This window comes from Ammospiza caudacuta, chromosome 21 (genome assembly GCF_027887145.1).
Source record: "Ammospiza caudacuta isolate bAmmCau1 chromosome 21, bAmmCau1.pri, whole genome shotgun sequence".
In the NCBI taxonomy this organism is placed as follows: Eukaryota; Metazoa; Chordata; class Aves; order Passeriformes; family Passerellidae; genus Ammospiza; species Ammospiza caudacuta.
In genome coordinates, this window is record NC_080613.1 from 2,238,467 (window position 1) to 2,259,869 (window position 21,403).

Here is a 21,403-nt window from a genome sequence, read left to right on the forward strand (position 1 = left end):
ACAGATTCACAAATCTGCAGCAGAGCAGGTGCAGGAGCAGTGTAAGAGCATTATTTAAGCACAAACATCTGAGTATCTTAACTATGGGTTCCAAGATTAGGCAGCCCTTTAAGCTGCCCAGCTTTTCTCTCACCTCAGTGCCTGAGTGTTGTCATCAGCTCCTACTCACACCAAACCCAGTAAATGCAACCATTTCAACTGGTAATTTTCTATTTTTTTTTTTTTTATTTTTTATTGCTACTCCAGCTCCCTGAGTCCTGCAGTGTGGAAGCAATTTGGAGGTGCTGCAAAGGGAGTATGCTGTGTGCTGTACAGTATGCAAAAAGCACGGCATGGAAACAAAGCCTGATGACCCCAAAGCTCACACAGGTGTTTTTCAGAGAGCAGCTGAGAAGCATTGCAATGGAAGCAAACACTCTGAGAAGTTTAAAAAGCCATGGTTTTGTGGATGACAACTGGTGTAAAAGTAGTTCACTTACAGGTACTAATTTCCAATACCATTTGGAAGGAGACTGCTCAGGAAGCAAGGAAAGGAACGTAGGAATAGGAAAGGAACATCAGCAATGCAAGTTAAAAGCAGTAATACTTAAATGCACTTCAGCAACAAACACTTTCATATTTCAGAGGCCTTGCAGCCTAGAAATTTAGATTTAAAGATACCAAATAAGACCCAATAGCCAATAGGGTCAAATAACCTTAGACTACAGATCAGCTTGTAAATTAAGCAGCTCTTTTTTGATGAAGGATATTATTTTCCATAAAAGACACATAAAAAACCTTCACCACTAACATGAAAATTAAAGTGTGCCTTGTTCATAGGTCACACTTTGAGCCCTTTGCCTAGTAATGCCAATTTGAGGGAAGAATATGTTATTTGTAATTTAAGGTTTTATGACATCACAGATTGGGAGTTCAGATAGATATTATGTTGGAGAAAGACCTATTTGACATTCTCCAGAAATGAAAGTGTGCTATAGTTTGCAATATTAGTGCATTCTAATATAATTTCAAGGGAAAAAGCTGGAAAAAACTACAAACACACACATATAACATTTGAATGCCAAGAGTATCCTTCCTGGACAGAACCTGAATAAGTCCCTAAATACACACTGGAAAAAGAACATGCAAAAAGAACATGCCCCAAGAGCTTTCAAAATATATAACATATATTTTGTGCTGTGAAAGCTGAGTCATATTTACCCACAGACAGTTGATACAGGTTATTTTAGTTGAAACAAGTTGTTTTCATCCTACTGAAACTTAAAGGAAAGTCAGGAGATACCAGTGGGCTTCAAGGCAGGGAAGGGCACTGATGACAGAGACAAAACAAAGTGCATGCAGAAAATCTCACTTTTGAGGATTGGAGCCCTCATACCTCCCTGACAAAGAAAATACTGATATTTAAATCCATTCATCATCAACACACAATATCACAACCGAAGACAAATTTGTTCTACCTTTTGATGCCCTGGACTTTCCATTAGTTGTTGTTTTAATTTAATCTCTTTCTCTGTTATCTCTCTCATTTTAAGGTTCACCTAAAAGAGAAAAATGAATTAAAATACAACTGAATATGTTTCCACAAGTGTCCTCCTTGCTTCTGTTACTTTAATAGTAAATTCATGCTACAAACATAAAAAGTTCATAGAAAAGCATGGCACAGCAGTTTTCTAGACCAAATCTAAGTCAGAAAGAGCTGAAATCACAATCCTGGGTTTGCAAGGACACATTCCCTTTGGAATGTGACTCTTGTCACTCAAAAGAATTAGAGTAACTTAACTGCTGCCCTTGGAAAAATTCCAGCACTTCTGTTAAATGTTCCATCAAGTCAGAGTTAAGTCCATCCTCTTATTTAGCATAAAACAAGGCTTCACCTAAAAAAAAACCCACCAACCAAAAAAACACCTCATAGCAACTTCTCTGAGAATAAAGAATCTATTTTTCAAAGTTTTTGTAAGTTAGCTCCTGATTATCTTCTTTATTTTTAAATTTACCAGCTTTATCCTTCCCTAAGAAAAACAAGTAGAAGGGATGCTAGAAAGTAGATACTTGCTAAAGTACAAGGAATGGTAGAAATGCACAAGTAAGAAAGGAAGACACACACCAGAATCCATTTTAAAAATCTGAAAGGTGACAAGAAAAGACAGGCAGGCTTTTCCCAAAGTAAATTTTACCTTGTTAATCCAAAAAACCATGGCATCCTCTAAATCATAGGGCAGTTCTTTTGAGGCACTGAATGTAGAGAAACGCTTGACACTGGCAACCACCTTCTCAATGCTGATCATTTCTACAGTGTAGGCCATCATAAGGGCATCAATCATTGCCATATGAGAACTCTGAAAGAGGAAAACAGAGAGGATTGGAAAATAAAATCCCTTTTAAAAATGGTATGTTCTAACTGTATTTAAACCAAAACATTGCTAAGGTTAACGACCCAGAAATTAAAATAGTAAATGGAGTGAAGAGCTCTTAACTAGCGTTAAATAAAAAGACGATGATTAGGTGGATTTAATTAAGCGAACCATTTTGATTGGTGCAGAGCCCAGATCAGACTCAGCCACAGGTGTATCATCGCTCTCCATGACGTAAATCCCCTTGCGAGACAGCGCCTGGATCACGGACTGGTGTCCCTGCAGAGCTGCCACCTGGTCCCCCTTGAGGATGAGGCTGCACACGCGGCAGTAGAGCTCGCTGGAGAGCAGCAGCTTGATCACCGGGGGCTTGATGTGCTCCTGCTCGTACTGGTCGATGTAGAACGGGTCCTTCAGCTCCTCCGGGACGTTGTCTGCAAGGGCAGAGAGAGCAGTGACACGGGCTTGTCACCAGGAGTGGGCACTCCCACGTGGGAGTGGGATTCACATTTTGTTTGGGATTTTCGTGTTAGATCACAGGTTAAAATGGGTGTCAGATGGATAAGGTTCAAATGGGTGTCAGATGGACAAGGTTCAAATGGGTATCTTCACAGCAAAATCCCAAAGCATCCGTGCACAGCGACTGGAGAGCTGCAAGGCTACACCACCAACAGGGTCCCTAAACCAAGGCACCAATTTTTTAATGAATTTTGGCAATTCAGAAGGAAAAGACCAAAATATCTGACTAAAACCTTGAACATTTCACAAAACAACCAGCTAATTATCTATTTTTTGTCAAGAGAATTAATCAAACTCTTGCAGCTTCCAGCTTTTAAATAATTCAAGCCTAGGAAGCAAAACCACTCCATTCAGAATAAGCAGGAACTTTAAACCAAGTCTAAAACGGATCTTTTTCTGCCTTGGCCCAATTTCCACAAGTTGTATGAGGATTTTATCAAATTGATCCTAGACCCTGAGTGTAGTAATTCAGAAGAAGCTAAAATTAGCAACACAGAGAGCCTCACCCTTGCACACCACCAGCCATAAACACATTTTTACTACTCCCAGCACAGCTCAGAGCTGGCAGGAGAGAAAGGCACTAACAACAACCAATATTCCAATCACTCTAAATATGTCCAAGACATCCCAAATCCATCCCTTGCTCTATATCCCAAAATAAATCCTTCTCCTCATGTTGGGTAATCAGCCTGGAAGCTATTGATCTTTATAACAACTGAGCAGGAATAATGAGAGTCTGCAGCTCCAAGAAAAATGTTTTCTAGCCTCAAGTGTATTGTCTTAATAGAAGCCTGACATTTCCTAAATTTCAAACATAAAATTCTATTTGATGCTATCCAGTCACTCTGAATATCTTTCCCCAAAGTCACTTAAACAGTTCATTTTAAATATATACATCTATACTTAAAAGAATTATTAATTTGGCAGCATATTTACTTTTCATTCAGCTCATTTCCAGAATAATTAAATTTTCCCATTCCAAGAAACTCCTACCCATACATTGAGCTGCAAAATAAGGCACACAATAATTAATACTGCAGAGCACTTGGTGTTCATGAAGAGGGATGGAGACAGAGTGTTATTACATGAACCACATCTCACTTAGATAAAAATATGCAGCAAACCAGTGTTGTCTAACAGCTCCTGTCAGTCAGACAGAGCTGGTCCTTTTTTAAAATGGGAAGAAAGTTTAAAAAGCTTTCTGAAATTTTTAAAAATTAAGATAATTATTTTTCCTTTTTCTGACACTGAACGTGACTTTCCACTGAAGGTGGTTGGAAGAGACAAAATAAAACCCACTGGCACCACCTAAGTAGCATTTGTTAACATGGCTGTCCATTTTTAGTGAAACACATAATAAAATCAAATATTTTTAATCTTCTTAACATTAGTCAACCTGACCTAAAATCAAAGGCTGTTGAAAGCTCATTCCAGTTAATGGCCATTCCCATTTCCAGATAGAGAACTTGAGCTTCCATTTCTAAAGAGTGAGGAAAGATGCAAAAATCCAAATGCAAAGCAGCTCATATAATTCAACATTTTAGTTCATCACAAGCAGCTACACCTTTAACAACCAAAGACACGTTGCTTTGTACTAGAATTATTTGTGAAAGGAAATAATACAAGCTCATAAAATATCCATGAGGTTGTACATCTCTGGCAGAGCATGAGCACCACTCCAAAATTTAAAGGCTTTTTTAAAAACAACACACACAAAAAAGCAAATTCTAAAAAGTCTGCAATCTGAAGCATTGGATGAGGGGTTTTGTTCCCACACCTGCTCTCCACCAGCTCAGGAACTGAGGTGACTGCCTGGAACGGGGCTGGAACTGTGGACAAAGAGCCCTGAAATCCCTCCTGCCCCTCAGTCTGGATTTTCCTGGGGATTTTCCCTTCTCCACAAGGTAGAGAGACTGGGATTAATTTATAGACTGTAACACAGCAAGGAAAAAGGATTCTCTGCAGCACTGACACGCCCAGCAGGGCAGCAATCCAGAGCATTGGGGTCCTCACACACATTACTAACACAGGAGAGGCCATGCAAGCTGAGCCCCCTGACAGGGGCAGGCAGAGCTCCCACATCAATTTCTGATTAAAGCAGCTCCATTTCAATGATTTTTAAAAGCCTTTTCTAGCACTAAATGGATCTAGTTCTTAGTGAGGAGATTCCATGTCACAGAAATCAATATGTTAAAAAAACCACAAACCCAAACAAACAACCCAGAACACACAAACAAAAAACAAGAAAAAAAATCCCAATTTATATTGTGTCATTCAACCTGCCCAGTCAACAAACCTGGAATCTTTTTCTTTTATACTGAAGACTCCTCTAATTTCATGTTTCTGATCTCCATATAACTGCTTAAGGACTGAATGGATTTGGATTGACCAGGATTAAGGGTAGGGCTGGGTGGGAAGAACTTTTAGTACCAGGATTAATAATTTCACTTCCTACTATCCCAGGAAGTTATTCATCAACATTAATCCTCCCATAATTGCAACTTATTTCACTATAAACACTTGCCCAGGTTTATTTTTCACATTAGTACATAGAACACTTCTGCCTGTCACACATAGGAACAGTCCTGTAGCTGATTTATGTCCTGACTAATGATCCACAAAAAAAATAAGATATAAAAACCACATCAAAGCCTAAGAGTTACAATACTAACTTTACTATTTCAAATTTATTTCAGGCTGGACAGTGACAGGCACAAATAAAAGAGAAATAAATGGCAGGAAAACTTGTAATGAAAACAGGATGCTAAGTAAGTGTACAGTTCTGAGTTGGGAAACTTCCAAAAAGAATTGATGTCCTGTACTCAATGCAGCTCTCTCAAAAGGGGTAACACAGAACAGACAAAAAAAGAGCTTTAATTGAGAGGTGTCTTCAATATTTGAAATCTGCATCTGAAAGTGCAACTAGAGACACTGATCTTACCTTTCACACCTGTTAATTATCCTTACCTGCAGCACCCAGGGCTGCTCCTTCTCCAACCCGTTAAAAATGACAAAATTCCCACACTGCCAGGAATCCCAGGAATCCCCTGTCACTTTCAGAACAGCTACACCCCATCAGATTTACCAGTGCTAATTAAATCACACACCATGGCCACAAAGCAGCCCCTGATATCATGGGTGCCTTTCCTCCTCACTTTTTATGGACCAGAAAAACCAAAGGTGTCACAGGCTTTGTGCTTGTGTCACTACAGAATGTACCAATGCTCTTTTGGAAGAAAATGTCCCAGGCTTTCCAAGCCCCAGTTTCTATCAGCATCTTTTCCAGCACCTTCTTTCCATGACCTATAACTGAACTTGGAGGTTAGAAAAGTTCTGTTCTTTAAAAATTGAGTTTTTACACATTTATGCCTTGGATTTTGGAGAAAATCAACACAAAAAATTAACTCCTGAGAAATTAACATCTAAGCTGTAGCTAGAAAAGTTTCTGCTTCAGCAGTTTAACAAATCATACTAAAGGAGATTAAATTAAATCATTTCCTTATATTTTGCTTATAAAAAGCCTCCAATAGAAATTTTTCATTCAGCCATTGTTTTGGTCAGTTCCATGGTATCAATGAGTTCTAGTATCTCAAAAACTGTCAGCTCTGAGTATAAATCTTCAAGTACAAAAAAATCCTTGAGAGGATTACAAAAATAACTTAACTTACAACAACTGTCAGAGACACAATTATTGCCAGACTCCCCTTGCTTCAGGGGAGGGAGCATTTCTTTATCATCTCCCTTACAAAAACCTGTTCAAAGACAAGCACCAGATTCTGACTTGATAAACAAAAATACAGTAATCTGAACAAATTTGACTTATCCCTTGAACTGAGAGGTGGATCCAGCCCAGATGTTATTCTACCTGCAGAAGCATGAAGAACTGGTTTCACCTGGAAAGGGAGCCAAGCTGTCCTGGTAAACAGCACGGAGCTTATTCACATTCTGAGGAGGATTTCATCAGTATCAGTATCTGTTCCCAGAATTATTCAGTACTGCTGAATGGCCAGGCTGAGCACTAACTCCACCTTCTCAGCACTAAGACCACCAGAATATAAATATTTTGTGTTGGTTCTCATTACAGCACTGAATTTTAAAGCCTGTAAGTGATCTGGAACAGGACACATGAAGATTTACATACAACAGGCAGGAAAACCCCAAGCTAAAGGCTTTGCAAACTGCTGGGAGAGTGACTGCACTTATTACCATATCTTTTGATCAAGGATAAAGCCACAATCCTGGATAAAGCAGAAGAAACAAAATAATAATTATGGGATCCTTCACCCCTGTAAACTTCAACAATAACACTCAGTGTTTATCAAACAGGAGCAATTCAAGAAACAAATGTTTAACTGTTAATATTTGCTAAACACAACAGCTCTCTTAAAAGGATTTTTACTATGAGCCTGACAAAAGACAAGCAGGGAATGCAGGGATTTAGGGAATTTAACCCAGGAAACATCCTCACACTGCCTCTACCAGCTGGTAACTGTGGGGAGCTATTACAGCACTGCAAAACCTTGTTTAGCAAGCAAATTCAAAGTACTGAAAGACCAAAAAAACCAAACCTGCATTTCCCCTCCAATGCATTCCATTAGTCCTTGGCTCTCCTGCCTGCACCATGCCAAAGGTTTCAGGCTACTGTCAGCATTAAGTCTGGAAACTATGTAAAGCTCCCAGCCCTGATAAATAAGTAAAACCCATCAGGTCCCTTTTGAAAAATCCCAATTTTGCACATTGTTTTACAGAACCAACAATATCTGCTATGGAAAGATTGGAACACTGAGACAATTCCATATCCTTCAATACCTAAATTTTAATATTACAGCCATGATGATGGAAAACATAATTTCCACACATAAATTAGTGCCACATTAAATCTGCTGAGAAATCAGGATTTTTCATTGTCATTGTCCATTTTCCCAAGTGGTACCAAATGAAACCACCCTGAGTTTGTTCTTTCCAACTGCTGCTGCTCCAGGGGGGCTGAAGGGCCATGTCCCCTTCCCACTGCTGTGAGGCCTCATTCCTGCCTGGCAATCTGGATCATTCCAACACTGTGGAAAAGTGATCTCCCCATGGAGGGCTTGCCAAGGCTCCCCAGCCCTCCCACACTCACCCTCTGTCAGATACAGTTCCCCACTCTCAGTGGCAGCTTTGCTCCTCAACCCTGTAAACATCAGGAGTTCCAATTCCCTGAAGTGGCTGTTGGGCTCTCATCAAAGTTTGAGGATGAAAAAAAGCTAATTCTGGTCTAATTAAACTCCATTTTCTCAAACCACTGTCTCAGCCAAAGGGACTCAGAACCTTTCCAGGCTACAGAAGGTTTCCAGATGTGCCCAGGGTGAGATGATCTGTGTCAGTACTCCCAGATTTATTTGGGGAGATGGATGACAGTGAGTGGAGAAAACCCTTCCTTCAACCCTTCCTTCCCCTCTGCCTTCTGGAACCCAGACAAGCAGTTGCAGGACCTCCCTCTGGAGCCCATCTGTGCCAGCCAGGAGCTGCAGGTTTCCAGGAACAAACCATCCAGCCCAGCTCCTGTGCAAGAAGAGTTTGTGTAGAATTCTGGCAGTGTTTGTGTAGCTGCTCCGTTGTTTGGCTACCAAAATTCTCTTTTCATGGCCAGAAGGTGAAAAAAAAAAAATAAGGAGGATGCATCATCTTGTATTAGCAAATAAAACAAAGCCCAAACTAGGACTTCAAAGTGTTTGTCATGCATGCTCCCAGTGATTTGTCCTTGAGGAAAAAAAACAAAGGATGAATGAAGAATTTTCTTATTTAAATACCAGTTTAGAAGCTGAGAATTCAAATATCCCTTAGGAGCAAAGAGGAAATACAGTTGCAGGTAGAACCTGCAGTGATGAATGACTTTCAGTAACAGTCTACACCAGCATCAAATTCCTGGTCTTGACCCTTTCCACTCTTCACCATGAGCTCAGCCTTACCTGAGCTCAGATGAAAATGAAATGCGCCAGAATTTGAAGGATTAGGGCACAAAATTATGTCAATTCACAAATCAAATCCAAATCTAACATTTCAGAAAAATATTCATTCACTTGAAGGCCGTTATGGAAACCTGGTAAGATTTACTTCAGAACAGAAGTGTTTAAATGTTACAAACAGATAAGCTTTTTTTTACCAAAATAATCAGAAACAAGTCTAAAATAATAAAAAGTCCTCAAGCCCTTTAATCTGCATAGTGAGATTTTAAATAATAAAATCACAACTGATTGTAGCTGCCCAAGACTCACTGAACAACAGCCAATATCTTAAAACTAAAACACAACCCTGAGAGATGACAAGTAATGTGTTAAATTCAAGTATTATTCAAAATTATAATCACACAGGAAACCTTCTTAAACCCATCTCTCTATGAATTAAAGAGGCTTATAAATTTCTAGGGATTGTGCAATGCTATTGTAGCAGTAATGGCTAACATGTGACAGAGACTTGCAGGAGCCATTTCAAAAATCAAACTACATTTCCACGGGCCACAGTCCTGCTAAGACACACACAGACACCAATGGGGAAAAAATGACTTTTTCCTATTGTTTGTGGCATTTAAATGTTGTTCTTTGTAATGTGAAGAAGCCTAACTGCAAGGAGAATAACTGGCAGAGGCTGCTGCAGCCAGAGATCCCAGCTCTGCCATGGGAAAAGCCGATTCTTTTTGGCTTTTAGTCACAGGAAAGCCAAATACTTTTACAACCTGTGTTGTCAGGAGCATAAACAGACTTGCCATTAAGCAATTAACTGGTCCAAGAGGTTCAGACAGATCCCTGAGTGCTGGAGCAGACACCACCCAGCAGCACGAGGCCACCGAGCTCTCTCTGCAGCGTAGGATCCGTGCCAGCCCCTGCCCATTCAGGATCAGCTCTCCTTCGACACAAAGTCACAACATAAATAGTGCATCCCCAGGTCTGGAACAGCTGTTTTATCAGGGATGGCTAAAAAGTTTCAGGAAATGTTACAAACAATTCCAGTAAGTGAGAAATATTTACAGCAGGAAGGGCTGTTCTGTCCCTTTGAGTTATCAGTGCTCCACTGACACCCTCCCAAATTCCCACATTTTCAGACATCATCTGATCCGTGGGGTTTTTTTGCCTCTTGTTGCTTGTAAACCCCATTATTTATTTTTTTTTGCCCACAATCACCAAGATGAGGAAGCCACTGACAGGGCTGGAAATGTTTAAGAAGAAAAATAATTGATAAAAAATATTCCAGCACGGATTAATATTTAATGGCAGGAACGGACCACTTTTCTTCAGCCTTGTCACCAAGTAAGCCAGTGCTAATCCATTAAGCATATTATGAGTTTGGAGAATTAGACTTAGATTAACAGGGCCACCTCATTTTCCAAAACAAGACTCTATACACGTTTTTATTATATCTTTTGTTCTGAGTATTGCATCCCATTTCTTCACAATGAAGCTACTTAAACTCCAGATGCATCTTGTACAGCGAGACAGATCTAGTTCAAAACAAAAGAGCATATTTCAACAGCCGCCAGAAAGCACTGTACAAATATACTCCAAGAATATTTATTTTTCCACGTTTGACAGTAAAAGTTTATGGCAATGTGAGGGAAGGAAGAGCTCCTCTATCCCCTACAACCTGCTCTTTAATGTCACAGTGCCCCAACTACACCTGCTCATTCAACATTTCTTTCCACAAAAGAAGAACGTTGCTAAACATAAATGGATTGTTTTTTAGAACATTTTGAATGTAAAATCATAATGTGATATAAAAGAACTTCTAACTGAGCATACAAAGGGTGTCAAGGTCCCAGCATCTGTTGGCCAAGACGACCAGACAAGGAAGAACCTAAAGCCTGGAGGGACCTGGGGCCTGCAAGCAGTGACATAAAGCCCTGTGGAACAAAGTCTGCTTAGCTAAAGCAAGGATTTAAACATTTTGAGGCAGGCAGTTCTTGCCAAGCACCATCTGGGAGCATTCACCATTAGCTTTGCTGATTCAGGGCATCTCACACAGTCCCGTTATTCCTGTTTAAGGTATCAGCAAAGATACAGTATGACAGGAGAACAGGCTGCCATATTATTGATATTTAAAACAAAGCCAAATTTAATTACTCCTCAAACAGCAGGGGAGACAGAAAAAGCAAGAACAAAATCAAGAATGACTTCTTGACGGAGGTGATCTTACCTATTCCGTAGGCTTTAGCACAGATCCATTGTAGATTAGCAGCTATTTTTGCTCTGGCTGAATCATAGAGCTCCAAAGGGACAATCTCAACTGCACTATCTGTCAGAGCATCCATTTTTCTTCTGGTACTATCTCCACCCGCACAAACATCAACATCCACCATCTAAAACAAAAACAAAAGGCAGAGACTTTTACACGAGCCGACGATCCATTCTAAAGGCACACAGGAGAGGGGCTGGCCAGGCTGCACACAACAGGCCCGGCATCCTTCGGGATTTCCATCGGCAGGGCTGATGTAGCGATTCCAAAGCCGCTCGGAAATCAAAAGGCATCGGAGCCCGGGGCGAGCATCCCTTATTGTCAAGGGCAGGGCCTGGCTCGGCGAGCCCCGGGCCGAGGCAGCGGAGCAAGGCGCAGCCCCGTCACCTGCCGCTGGGATAAAGGGAGGATGGGGCTCTCCGAACAATGCGGGCAGGTACCGCCGCCCCCTCCCCGCCCGCGGGGCCGCGCCGGGGCCGGGGCCGGGGCAGGGCCGGGGCAGCACCTGCGGCTCCTTCCCCCGCCGCGCCCCCGAGAAGCAGCAGAGGCTCCGCGCCCGCACGCCCATGGCCGGGCCGAGCAGCGCCGGGGGCCGGCGGCGCCCCCTCCCCGCATCCCCGCCCCACCCGGGCGGAGGAGGAGGCGGCGGCGGCGGCGAGGGCGGGGGAGGCGGGGAGGGGGCGCAGCCCACCCGGCGCCGGCTCCGCGCAGGCCCCCGCCGAGCCCCCGCCGCCGCCGCCGCTCCCCCCCGCCCGCCGCGGCCTGCAGGCCCCGCCGCCTCACCTTGCCGCGCTACCGCCGCCTCATCCCCGGCGCGAGGAGGGGGCACGGCGGTGCCCGGAGCCCCGGCGGGGCGGGGGTGGGGAGGCTCGGCGGGCCCGGCGCCCGGTGCCGGTGAGAGAGGCACGGACGGAGCAGCCGCCGCCGCCGCCGCCGCCGAGGGGCCGCGGCTGCCACAGCGCTCGGGGCCGCGCGCGCGCGCGCGCATGCGCCCGCCTTCCGCCCCGCGCGCGCGCCCGCGCCCTCTCTCCGACCCCCCCCCTCCCTCCCCGCCCGCCGCTCCCGCCGCTCCCGCCTCGCCCGGCCCGGGGCGCGCGCGCGCGCGCTCGGCGGGAAAAGGGAGAGGCGGGAGGGAGCGGGGAGGGGAAGCGGGAGCGCCTGCGCGTGCGCGCGCGCGAGGGGTGCCCGGCCGCCCGCGCGCGCGCGCCTGGCAACCGTTGCCATGGAGACCGCGCCCGGCCCGCGCGCGCAGGGAGCGCGGACCCGCCCCTCACGGCCCCGCCGCCCGCGCGGCCCCTCACGGAACCACGGCCCGTTACAGATCCCCGAACCCTCACGGACACACGGCCCGTTACAGATCCCCGAACCCTCACGGACACACGGCCCGTTACAGATCCCCGAACCCTCACGGACACACGGCCCGTTACAGATCCCCGAACCCTCACGGACACACAGCCCGTTACAGATCCCCGAACCCTCACGGAACCGCGGCCCGTTACAGATCGCCGAAGCCTCACGGACACACGGCCCCTCACGGAGCCACGGCCCCTCAGGGACACACACCTCTGGCACACCCACGATCCTCATGGAGCCGCCCCACCTCACGCACCCACAACCATCACGGTCTCTCTGCCCTCACAGCTCTGCCCTCTACCCCATCTTGACGGGCAGGTGGTGACCAGGGCTGCTGTGGGAGAAACGGAGTCCAGCCTGTGGGAGTTATGATGGAGAAAGAACGTCTTTGGTTAAAAATGGGGGGAATGAGAGTGACTTGAGCTGTGTCCCACTCCTGTGACCTGTCAGGCAGGTCCTGGTCCTCCCAGCCCACAGCCCGGGGGAAATGCAGGGGTTTGGGAATCAGCTCCTGGGTAGGAGGTGGAACTGGGGTTGCTGAGCCCCCATCCCCATCCTCACCCTACGGAGTCACATCCCAACCTCCCCTTTGGATGCAGGGAAGCACAGAAATGCCAAAGGAATTGCCTCCCCCCTAAAACCACCAGCTCTGGGAACCTTTAGGTGCCTGATAGATTCCTCTGTACCAAAGCAGTAATTTTATTAAGCGCAGGAAGGGTTGAAATTTCTCTCTACTGTCAGTACAGCTCAATAAAACATTGGATTTGTATCAAAAAGTACCAGCAATACTTTTCTTCATAGTATTACAAATAATATCCTTCAAGATTTGCTGAGTTACTCCCTGCTCACCATCAAAGGATATCAGACAGTTTTTCAGGCCAAAACCTGATTTACACATCTTATGTTTCTTGGCAAACAGAGAATTTCTTTCCCTGCTTTATGTCGCGATCTGTAACAGCCACAAGAAATGTGTGACACGTTCAAGATGTGGGGTTTTTTTGCTGTTAGACACACTCTTGTCTCTCAGCCCCATCTCCCACTGTCCTGCAGTCCATACGGCAAGCAGGGGTCACAGAGTCCTAGAATAGAATTATGGAATATCCTGAGCTGGAAAGAACCCACAGGATCAAGTCCTAGAGTAGAATCATGGAATATCCTGAGCTGGAAGTTACCCACAGCATCACTGATTGCAGCCGTGTCCCCGCACAGACACACAGCCATCCCCATGGCCTCCCTTGGATGCTCTCTGACAGCTTTAGATCCTGCTTATCTTGTGGTGCCCAAAGCTCTGTGCAGTTTTGGCCACCACTGTGTACCAGGCTCGTGATCAAAACCGGATCCTGCAGATTAGCTCACTTGACAAGAGACTTTTAGGGCTCGTCTGAAAAGTGAAGCATGATTGAGCTTCGAGCCTTTAATGCCTGTGCTGGCCAGATGAATTATCTTCATATCCATCTACTGAAACCATGATTATAAGTTTAGCTGCACAACACAATAGCAGACTGACCTTATTCTACCTAATTTTGTTATGATTCTCATAAATTATTTTCCTGCTGCATGTAACTGGTAGATTATATGAATATTTCAGAATCATTAAAGATTCATTTGGGTCTGTTTTAAGATTTAACGTTTATTTCCCTGTGTCTTCTCAAAGTGCAAGGGGAGGGCATTCTTTGTTTGTGTCACCAGGAAATACAATCTGGTGTCCAAAGGTTATTCCAGCCTCCATCACTCTTCCATATTGCAGGATTGTGTGCAATTAAATTGTCTTTGCAAACAACCTGCTGGTTGTTTAATAATCTCTGTTCAAAGGGTTTGGTTTTCAACACAGTGGTTACAGGCTCTCGATTTGTGGGGTTATCATCAGAACAAGCTGCTCTTGTTTTTAGATTAAGCATTAAGGCCGAATCCAAATCCCCTTATATTTGAGAAGAATGTTTTCATTTTCCTGGTGGATTGGGCAATAGGAACAGAACAGCCCTTGGATTCCTGGAGCAGGTGACCTCTGTCGAGGGTGAAGGTGTAAGCAGTAGAAAACTGACCTGCATCTTCCTCTGACATATTTTTCCTTGAGGTAGAGAATGGATCCAATTGTTAAACTTACCAGGAGCAAAAATATGCTCTAGGAAGGTGACAGAAAACCCTCACAAAACCAAGCCAGTATCACCGCAACTCCTGAAACTCTTGGAATAAAAAAACGGAAAAAGTACAAAGGGGAGCGCTCTCCTTTCCCAGGCCTCGGCTGCCCAGAGGATCCTGGCCTTGGAATTCCCTCTTGCTCTGCCCCTTTTTCTCCTCTCTGCACCTCTTCCAGTCTGTGTGGAATGTGCTGCCACTTCTTCCTCTGTGGTAATTCCCTCAAACTCTGCTATTGAGGCCATTTGCATGTCCTTAAGTGGAAGCCAAAACTGATGTTTTGGGAAACTTTCTGGGTGATGATGAAGTGGTTTGTCAAGAACTCGGCATCATCCCACACCAGCGTCCTCAAACTTGTCCTGGAGATAAAAAGCCTGCATTTAAAGTGGGAGGGTCACCAGTGCATTGCTGAGTGTGTTTGCCTTTTCCATGAGAAAATAAATGACTCTCCCATATTCAGCAGCAGCAAATTCATCTGTAATTTGCGTGCTGCTTGTTCCTTTCTGTGCTCCAAGGCTTTTCTTCTGGAAGATGGTAATACATTGCTTTTGTACATGAAATAATTTTCCTATTAGTCTCCTGGATTCCTCACGCTCTGAGTGGGTATACACGTGAACTGACACAGCTTGTCTTCCAGCAGAGCTCTGAGGTTAATTACTGGCAGGCAATGCCTTTGAGAAATCACCATATTCACTCATGAATATGACACTCACTGCAGGTAGCAAAGCTGGACCCTTGTGCTTGTTTTCTGGATAAAAGCCTGGGATTTTGGTTTCTTCCACCTCGTTTCAATTATCAGTATTGAGAGACTACAAATAGAATGAGAATATCAGTTCCCAGAATACCTGATGTCCCCAAGGACAGATCTAAATTAATGCTGTAAAAAAATGTATCTTGTGTAAAAATATAAATGTGCTGTGGCCTGGGACTTACAGGCTGAAGATAGGTCCTGGTTATGTAGAAGAAGAATGGTTTGGGTTGGAAAGGACCTTAAAAGATCATTTTGTTCCAAACCCCTGCAGTGGGAGGGACACCTTCCACTATCCCAGGTTTCTCCACGCCCCATCCAACCTGACCTGGAACATTTCCAAGGATGGGCAGCCACAGCTTGTCCTCAGCAGCCAATAAAGGCATGTGGCTCTCTCTGGGAAGAGATTTTTTGCCTTCAGTCTTGCCCAACATCTGCTGCCTGTGCTCTGCAGAGCAGGGAGAGAAAACACTCAGATGAATGAACATTTCTATCTTTTATCCTTGCAAAATTTCCAAGACAGCCATGAGAGCTGGGGATGGCCCCAGCAGAGCAGCGAGCAGCTCATGCTCACTCACAGCCCTGGCTGCTTGCAGCTCTCTCCTCAGGGCCCTATTTTCAGCCTGGACTAATTTTGAACCCTGCTGTAGCTGCTTGCCTGTGCTTAGTTCTGCAGGGCCTCGTTTGCCCCGGTGCTGAGCACTTAATATCCCCAGCCAGGATTGACTTAGAGCCTGGGCACAGCCCGAGGTCACAGCGTGGGGCCAGCGCTGGCACGGCCTGGGGTCTGTCTCCTCTCTGCCCATAAGATTTGGTATCCTAAACATACCACAGAGATCAAAACAAAAGTTACATCTTACTAGAAATTCCAGAAAGAAAAGGAGATGTGGTCAAGAAGACATTTGAAACATCTCCTGACTGACAGGAGCCTGGGTCCCATCACACGAGGGGGAGTGGGAGGGCTGGCAGCCTCCTCATGCTCTCGCTGCTCTGACAGCTCCACGTGTCTTTTCCTCCCTTGTACAAAGTAGTTTCCTGTGACAGCCCATCAGGGAGGCAGCCTCGGGGAGCAGAGAGCAGGACATTATTCCTGGTAATGGCAGCGTCACTTCAGTGCCATTCCCAGCAGCACGGGAACGTTTCTGAGGCACAGCGCCGCTGTCAGCAGCTCCTTATCTCCACTCCTGTGGCTCGGCAGGAATATGCAGTGGCAAGGCCTTGTGCACCAGGGAACCACAGGCAACGAGCAGCATTTTTCATGTAAATAAAGAAAACAAATGAAGTGCAGGTAGTAGGGCTCTATTTCATTCATGCTTTCGTGTTATTCCAAAGGTGATGTATATGCAACTCAGCTGTTATGCTGATGAGTGCAACAAGTTATTCAGATTCATTTCTTTTTCCGCTGCTTGGAGTGTTTGATGTGTATCAAACCCCAGAAATGGGATGGGCAGGGAGCACAGGCAGCTCTGCTCCTCACACAGAGGGGCTTCCCCCAGCCAGGGACAAGCCCCATCACATATAAAAGAATACTTGTGTTCAGCACTTATCTTCAAAGTGCTGTGCAAACATTAATTAATGACTCTGTTATTGCCAGGGGGAAGAGCTGGCAGAGGGAGGGGTGACAGCTCACCCTGCCTGCCTTCCTTGCTGGGAGCCAGAGCTTCCTTCCCCAGCTCTGGGATGCTCCATCCCCAGGCCTCGGGTTACCTCCAGCAATTACAGCTCTAGAAGCGCTGCTGGTGGGTTCTGAGTGCCCGCATCAATAACAGGAGGGGGTTTCATCTGTGAGATATTTTTATCCATGAGATTATTTATTTTTAAAGTCCCTGGACTATGTTTAGGAGGATAATGGGTCAATAGCACTCAAGCCCAGCAGGTTCTCCTGGGAGTCTCATCCCACCATGCCTTGTCATTCCTCAGGCAACCCCAAGCAGAGAGACCCCAGGGACGAGCTGGGTGAGTGCTGAAAGGGTTCTGAGTGTTGTTATGATCTAATTAATGAGCAAATGAGATTTTTCTATCTTTCTATGTATCTTTATATTCATTAAACCACTTTTAGCAACTACATTTGGGTAGTGCTCAAACAAATCAGTTTCAATGGGGACTGTTGATTTTTTTCCCCAGATGATTCCTTTCTAAAATGCATTTTTTTCCTAAGGACATTTTGAGTAAAACTATATTTACCACAACTGTACAACTATGCAAAGACAGAATGACTTATCACTAACTTTTTCACCACTTAAACATTACAGGAAATTAATGAATAAGTGAAAGACAGGAGAAAAAAAAAAAAAAAAGGAAAAAATAATTGTATTACAATATACAACATCTTTCCCCTGCTCCTGGCTGTGCAAGGTGCAAGAGCCCAGAGCAAAATGGAACATACTCAGCATCACCATCCCAATAAATGCCATTGGGATTGTGGAGCAGTACAAATCCCTGGCACAGGAATAGCCTGGCATCCATCAGCATGGCACAGAGCCCTCCTCTTGCCATGAGCTGGCACGTGGTTATCCTCAAAAACAACATCCTGATCCCCTGCTAAGCATTACCTTTGGGAATCCACAGCCAACTCAGCCAACCCTTTCCAAAAAGGTTACAACATGGTGATTTTACCAAAATGTTCTACATCCATTGCACAGAGGGAGGGAACAAATCCAGGGCTGCCTTGTTCCAGGTCCCCCAGGGGATGCACAGAGGCAAACACTGCCTGCCAGGACCTGGAAAATCCATCCCAGCCACGGGAGGGATGTACCTGACCCAGCACTTCCCATTCCCTGTGGCAGATTTGAGCTATGGTCCTGCAATACAGAGGGTATTTTGAGGACAGGGCTGCCATTTCTGGATTTCAAGGCTTGTTCCTCCACAAATATAAACCTGGGGCCAGCACAGAAATTCGCTCTGGGTGATGTGCTTCAGTCCAGCAAAAACAGCCTCAAAAGCAAATGAAAGCTCCTCTAATTCCCCCACAGCAGGTCTGGCGGGGGTGGGCAGTGGCTTCCCACTGCATTTTGCCTCATTCCCGTTCAGTATTTTTAGCTCCTGGTTTTCTGGTGGGATGCAGCTTCCAGTTTCCCTTGCTGCCAGCTCTGTGCCACAGCCAAAGGCTTCACCTGGCAGCCCTGTTCCCTCCTGCCCTGCCTGCAGGGAGGTGCCAAGGCAAACACTGCCCTCCTCACCCGCTTGGGCCCCAGCCAGCTTGCACATGCTCCAACACTCTTAAATCTGCAGCCAGACAAATATGGGAATGTACAAATTAGTCAGAGGGATTGAAACATCTCCATCCTGCTCATCCAGGTCTTATTTACAGCATGAACTTGACGACTGTAAAATTGAGACACCGAGCAGGAAAGCAAACCATGCCAGAGCCTCTGATCCCCTGGCAGTGAGCTCTGGCTGATGGAGCTCAGATCAGGATCCAGGAGAGGGGTGGGCAGTGGCCAGCCTGGTCCCCACACCCCTGGCAGGGATGGCAAAGCCCAGGGGCACACGGTGTGTCCATCCCTGCTGCAGACCTGGGCACACAGGGGGTCCTGCATGCCCTGGGGTGCCCATCCCCAGATTCCCCCCACAACGCTTTCCAATGGCCTTAGAGGTTGGCAGAGATGTGGGAGGAACACAGCCCCACACCAGGATAGGTCTGAGCAAGGAGAGTGACCACAACACCATGAGCAGTACCTGGGGATGGACACAACACGGCTCGTGATGGCCCCATCCTGCTGTGACAGGGCTGGCCCCTCTGTCCCCAGCCACAGAGCCGCCCACTTGGGCCTCCGGCTGCGGGTGCTGCCCACACGGGTGGGGCTGTACGGCCCTGGTGCCATCACGCTGTGCCATCCCAGCCCTGGTGCCCCATGCTGTGCCTTCCCAGCCCTGGTGCCCCATGCTGTGCCATCCCAGCCCTGGTGCCCCATGCTGTGCCTTCCCAGCGCTGGTGCCATCATGCTGTGCCATCCCAGCCCTGGTGCCCCGTGCTGTGCCATCCCAGCCCGCTCCCCACGCGTGCCAAGGCTGCTGCCAGCCCAGCACCCCCTGCCTCAGGCTCCATTCCCTCTGGGGTTCAGAACTGGCTGAGAGCAGCCCGTACCCCTCAGCTGGCCTTGGAACCGGGGTGATGAGACCCCCAGGAGCACGTGGAGAAGGGGGTGCTGCAAAGGACGCCCCTGTCCGCGGGGCTGGGGCACTGGTGCCGCTGTCTGTCCTGCCGGGCGGACACACGGCAGCTCCGAGACCCCGAACCGCCCAAAGCCCCCCGGGAGCAGCCCCTCACGGGTGAATCCCCGGCAGCATCACTCACTCACTCACCGCCGCCCGCCGCCGCCATCCTCGCAGCCTCGGGGGTCGCGGGGGTCCCGGGGCAGCTCCCCGTGGCATGGGAGCCCATGGCACGGCCCGGGCTCAGCGCCGGGGGGCTCGGTGCCCGGCGCTCCCCGGGCAGGGCTGGGGGCAGCGGGGCAGCGCTGCGCTCCCCGGCATCGCCGGCATCTCCACGGCAACTGCGGCTGACTCACGCTCCTGCCGAGTGACATCAGGCATGCGGAGGAGGGGGCCGGGGGCTGCGGGGCGATGCCGGCAGCAGAAATTCCCGCTTTGCTTTTGGTTAAAGCTGCGAGGTTTTGTGCAGGGAAAGCGTTCAGATGCAGCCCCGCAAGGCAGTACCACACCGGGATCTTGGCTTTTTTGGTTTTTTTTTTGCAGGAGAGCCACGGAGTCAGGAGGGGGAAGATGCTGGAGAACGTCGGCTCTGAAAGGTGCCCAGTGCTGGTGGCGTGGTGGGACTGGGACAGAGCCAGAGGGACAGATGAGATCCTGCTCCCCCATACTGCCCTTGGACCTCAGTTCTGCTCACAATGCCCCAGATTAAGAAAACAGTTGAGAAATTACTTACTTTGGCTTCCCTTGGCACCAGGAATGGGTGAAGGTCTCTCCTCAGAGGGGATGCACTGAGCCCCTCACGTTCAGGCCCGTTTCTCCTGCACATCCTCCCTCTGGAACGCTGCCCTGCCGTGCCCAGCACTTGTGTCCGGCATGGTGGCAGCTGAAAAGGGACCAAAGCCTGGAAACCAGTCAGGAGCAGGCAGGAATGTTTGCTGGGCACACACACTGGGGGCTCAGCACCAGCACAAACAATGCTGCACATACAGAGGTTCTTCAGGGGGATCTGGCAGCACATTTTCTCAGAGCTGGGCCATGTGGGGTTTCCTCACGTGCCATCTGGTAGCCACAGCCAGGAGCACTGATGGCTCCATCCCTCCACTCACAGGCTCTGTTACACTGAGCCTGATGAGGCAGAGGAAGTATTTTTAGTGGGATGAGAGTCCTGCACGAGGCTCTGTGCTGAGCAAGAGCAGCCAGTGATGCAGCAGCTACATCATCTCCAAAAAAATAAACTTTTATCAACCCTCCATGGGAGCAGCCCCCAAGGCATCACAGCCCCAGGCAACACTCCCCACCAGACCCCTCCTGGGGGCTCCTGGGCATCCCTCCTTTCATGAGGCTGGGATCAGGGAACCCAACACTTGGGGATTTTATTTTTAGCCCAGCAAACTACAAATACAGCCCAGGGTAACCCATGGGAATCTGAGGGACTGCTCGGCCCGGGAAGTGATGGCACCAGGGAAACTGAGGCTGCCAGAGCTGCAGCACCAGAGCTCCAACAGGCAGGGCTCTGTCCTGCTGCCAGACACCTGGCCTGGATGGAAACACCTCAAACCTCCTATGGATTGGGCTGCACCAGGCCCAGGGCTGCTGCAGGGGGAAAAAAAGGGGCTGGCAGGAGTGGGTGCTGCTTGTCGCTGACAGGAAAGGGGAAAGAGGGATGGGGAAGGTTCACTGGAGGCTAAAGCACAGATTTCAGGGGGAACTGTGCATTTTTTCTTTTTTTGGTGAGTGTTCCCAGTGTGTGGGAGCAGGGGAGTTAAGTGCCTGTCTGTGAGGACGCCAGGAGTAGGGGGGTACAGGCAGAGAGCACCCCGTGATTCATCCCAGGCACCCTGGCAACCAGCTCCTGTTAGGGGGAAACACAGATGGAACAGGGATGCTGCAACACAGATCCAACAGCATGGCAACAGCCACCTGGTGTGCTCTGAAG

At 47.3% G+C, this 21,403-nt stretch overlaps 1 protein-coding gene across 2 annotated transcripts in view; it reads right to left on the reverse strand.

Annotated features, from left to right (window-relative positions):
• Positions 1–19,795, reverse strand: part of CAMSAP1 (calmodulin regulated spectrin associated protein 1) — a 32,971-nt gene extending 13,176 nt beyond the window's left edge. Inside the window, exons 1-6 of one of the 2 annotated variants that reach the window (XM_058818089.1) lie at positions 19,618–19,795; positions 11,037–11,199; positions 2,523–2,785; positions 2,175–2,336; positions 1,458–1,538; positions 480–512 (exon numbers count right to left, since the gene is read on the reverse strand). In XM_058818089.1, coding sequence (XP_058674072.1) covers positions 480–512; positions 1,458–1,538; positions 2,175–2,336; positions 2,523–2,785; positions 11,037–11,199; positions 19,618–19,686 — 771 coding nt within the window. In that variant the 5' untranslated portion in view covers positions 19,687–19,795. Of the gene's footprint in view, positions 1–479; positions 513–1,457; positions 1,539–2,174; positions 2,337–2,522; positions 2,786–11,036; positions 11,200–11,858; positions 11,981–19,617 lie in introns of those variants that run through there. The other variant, XM_058818090.1, reaches the window with a different exon arrangement.
• Positions 19,796–21,403: the final 1,608 nt, after the last annotated feature.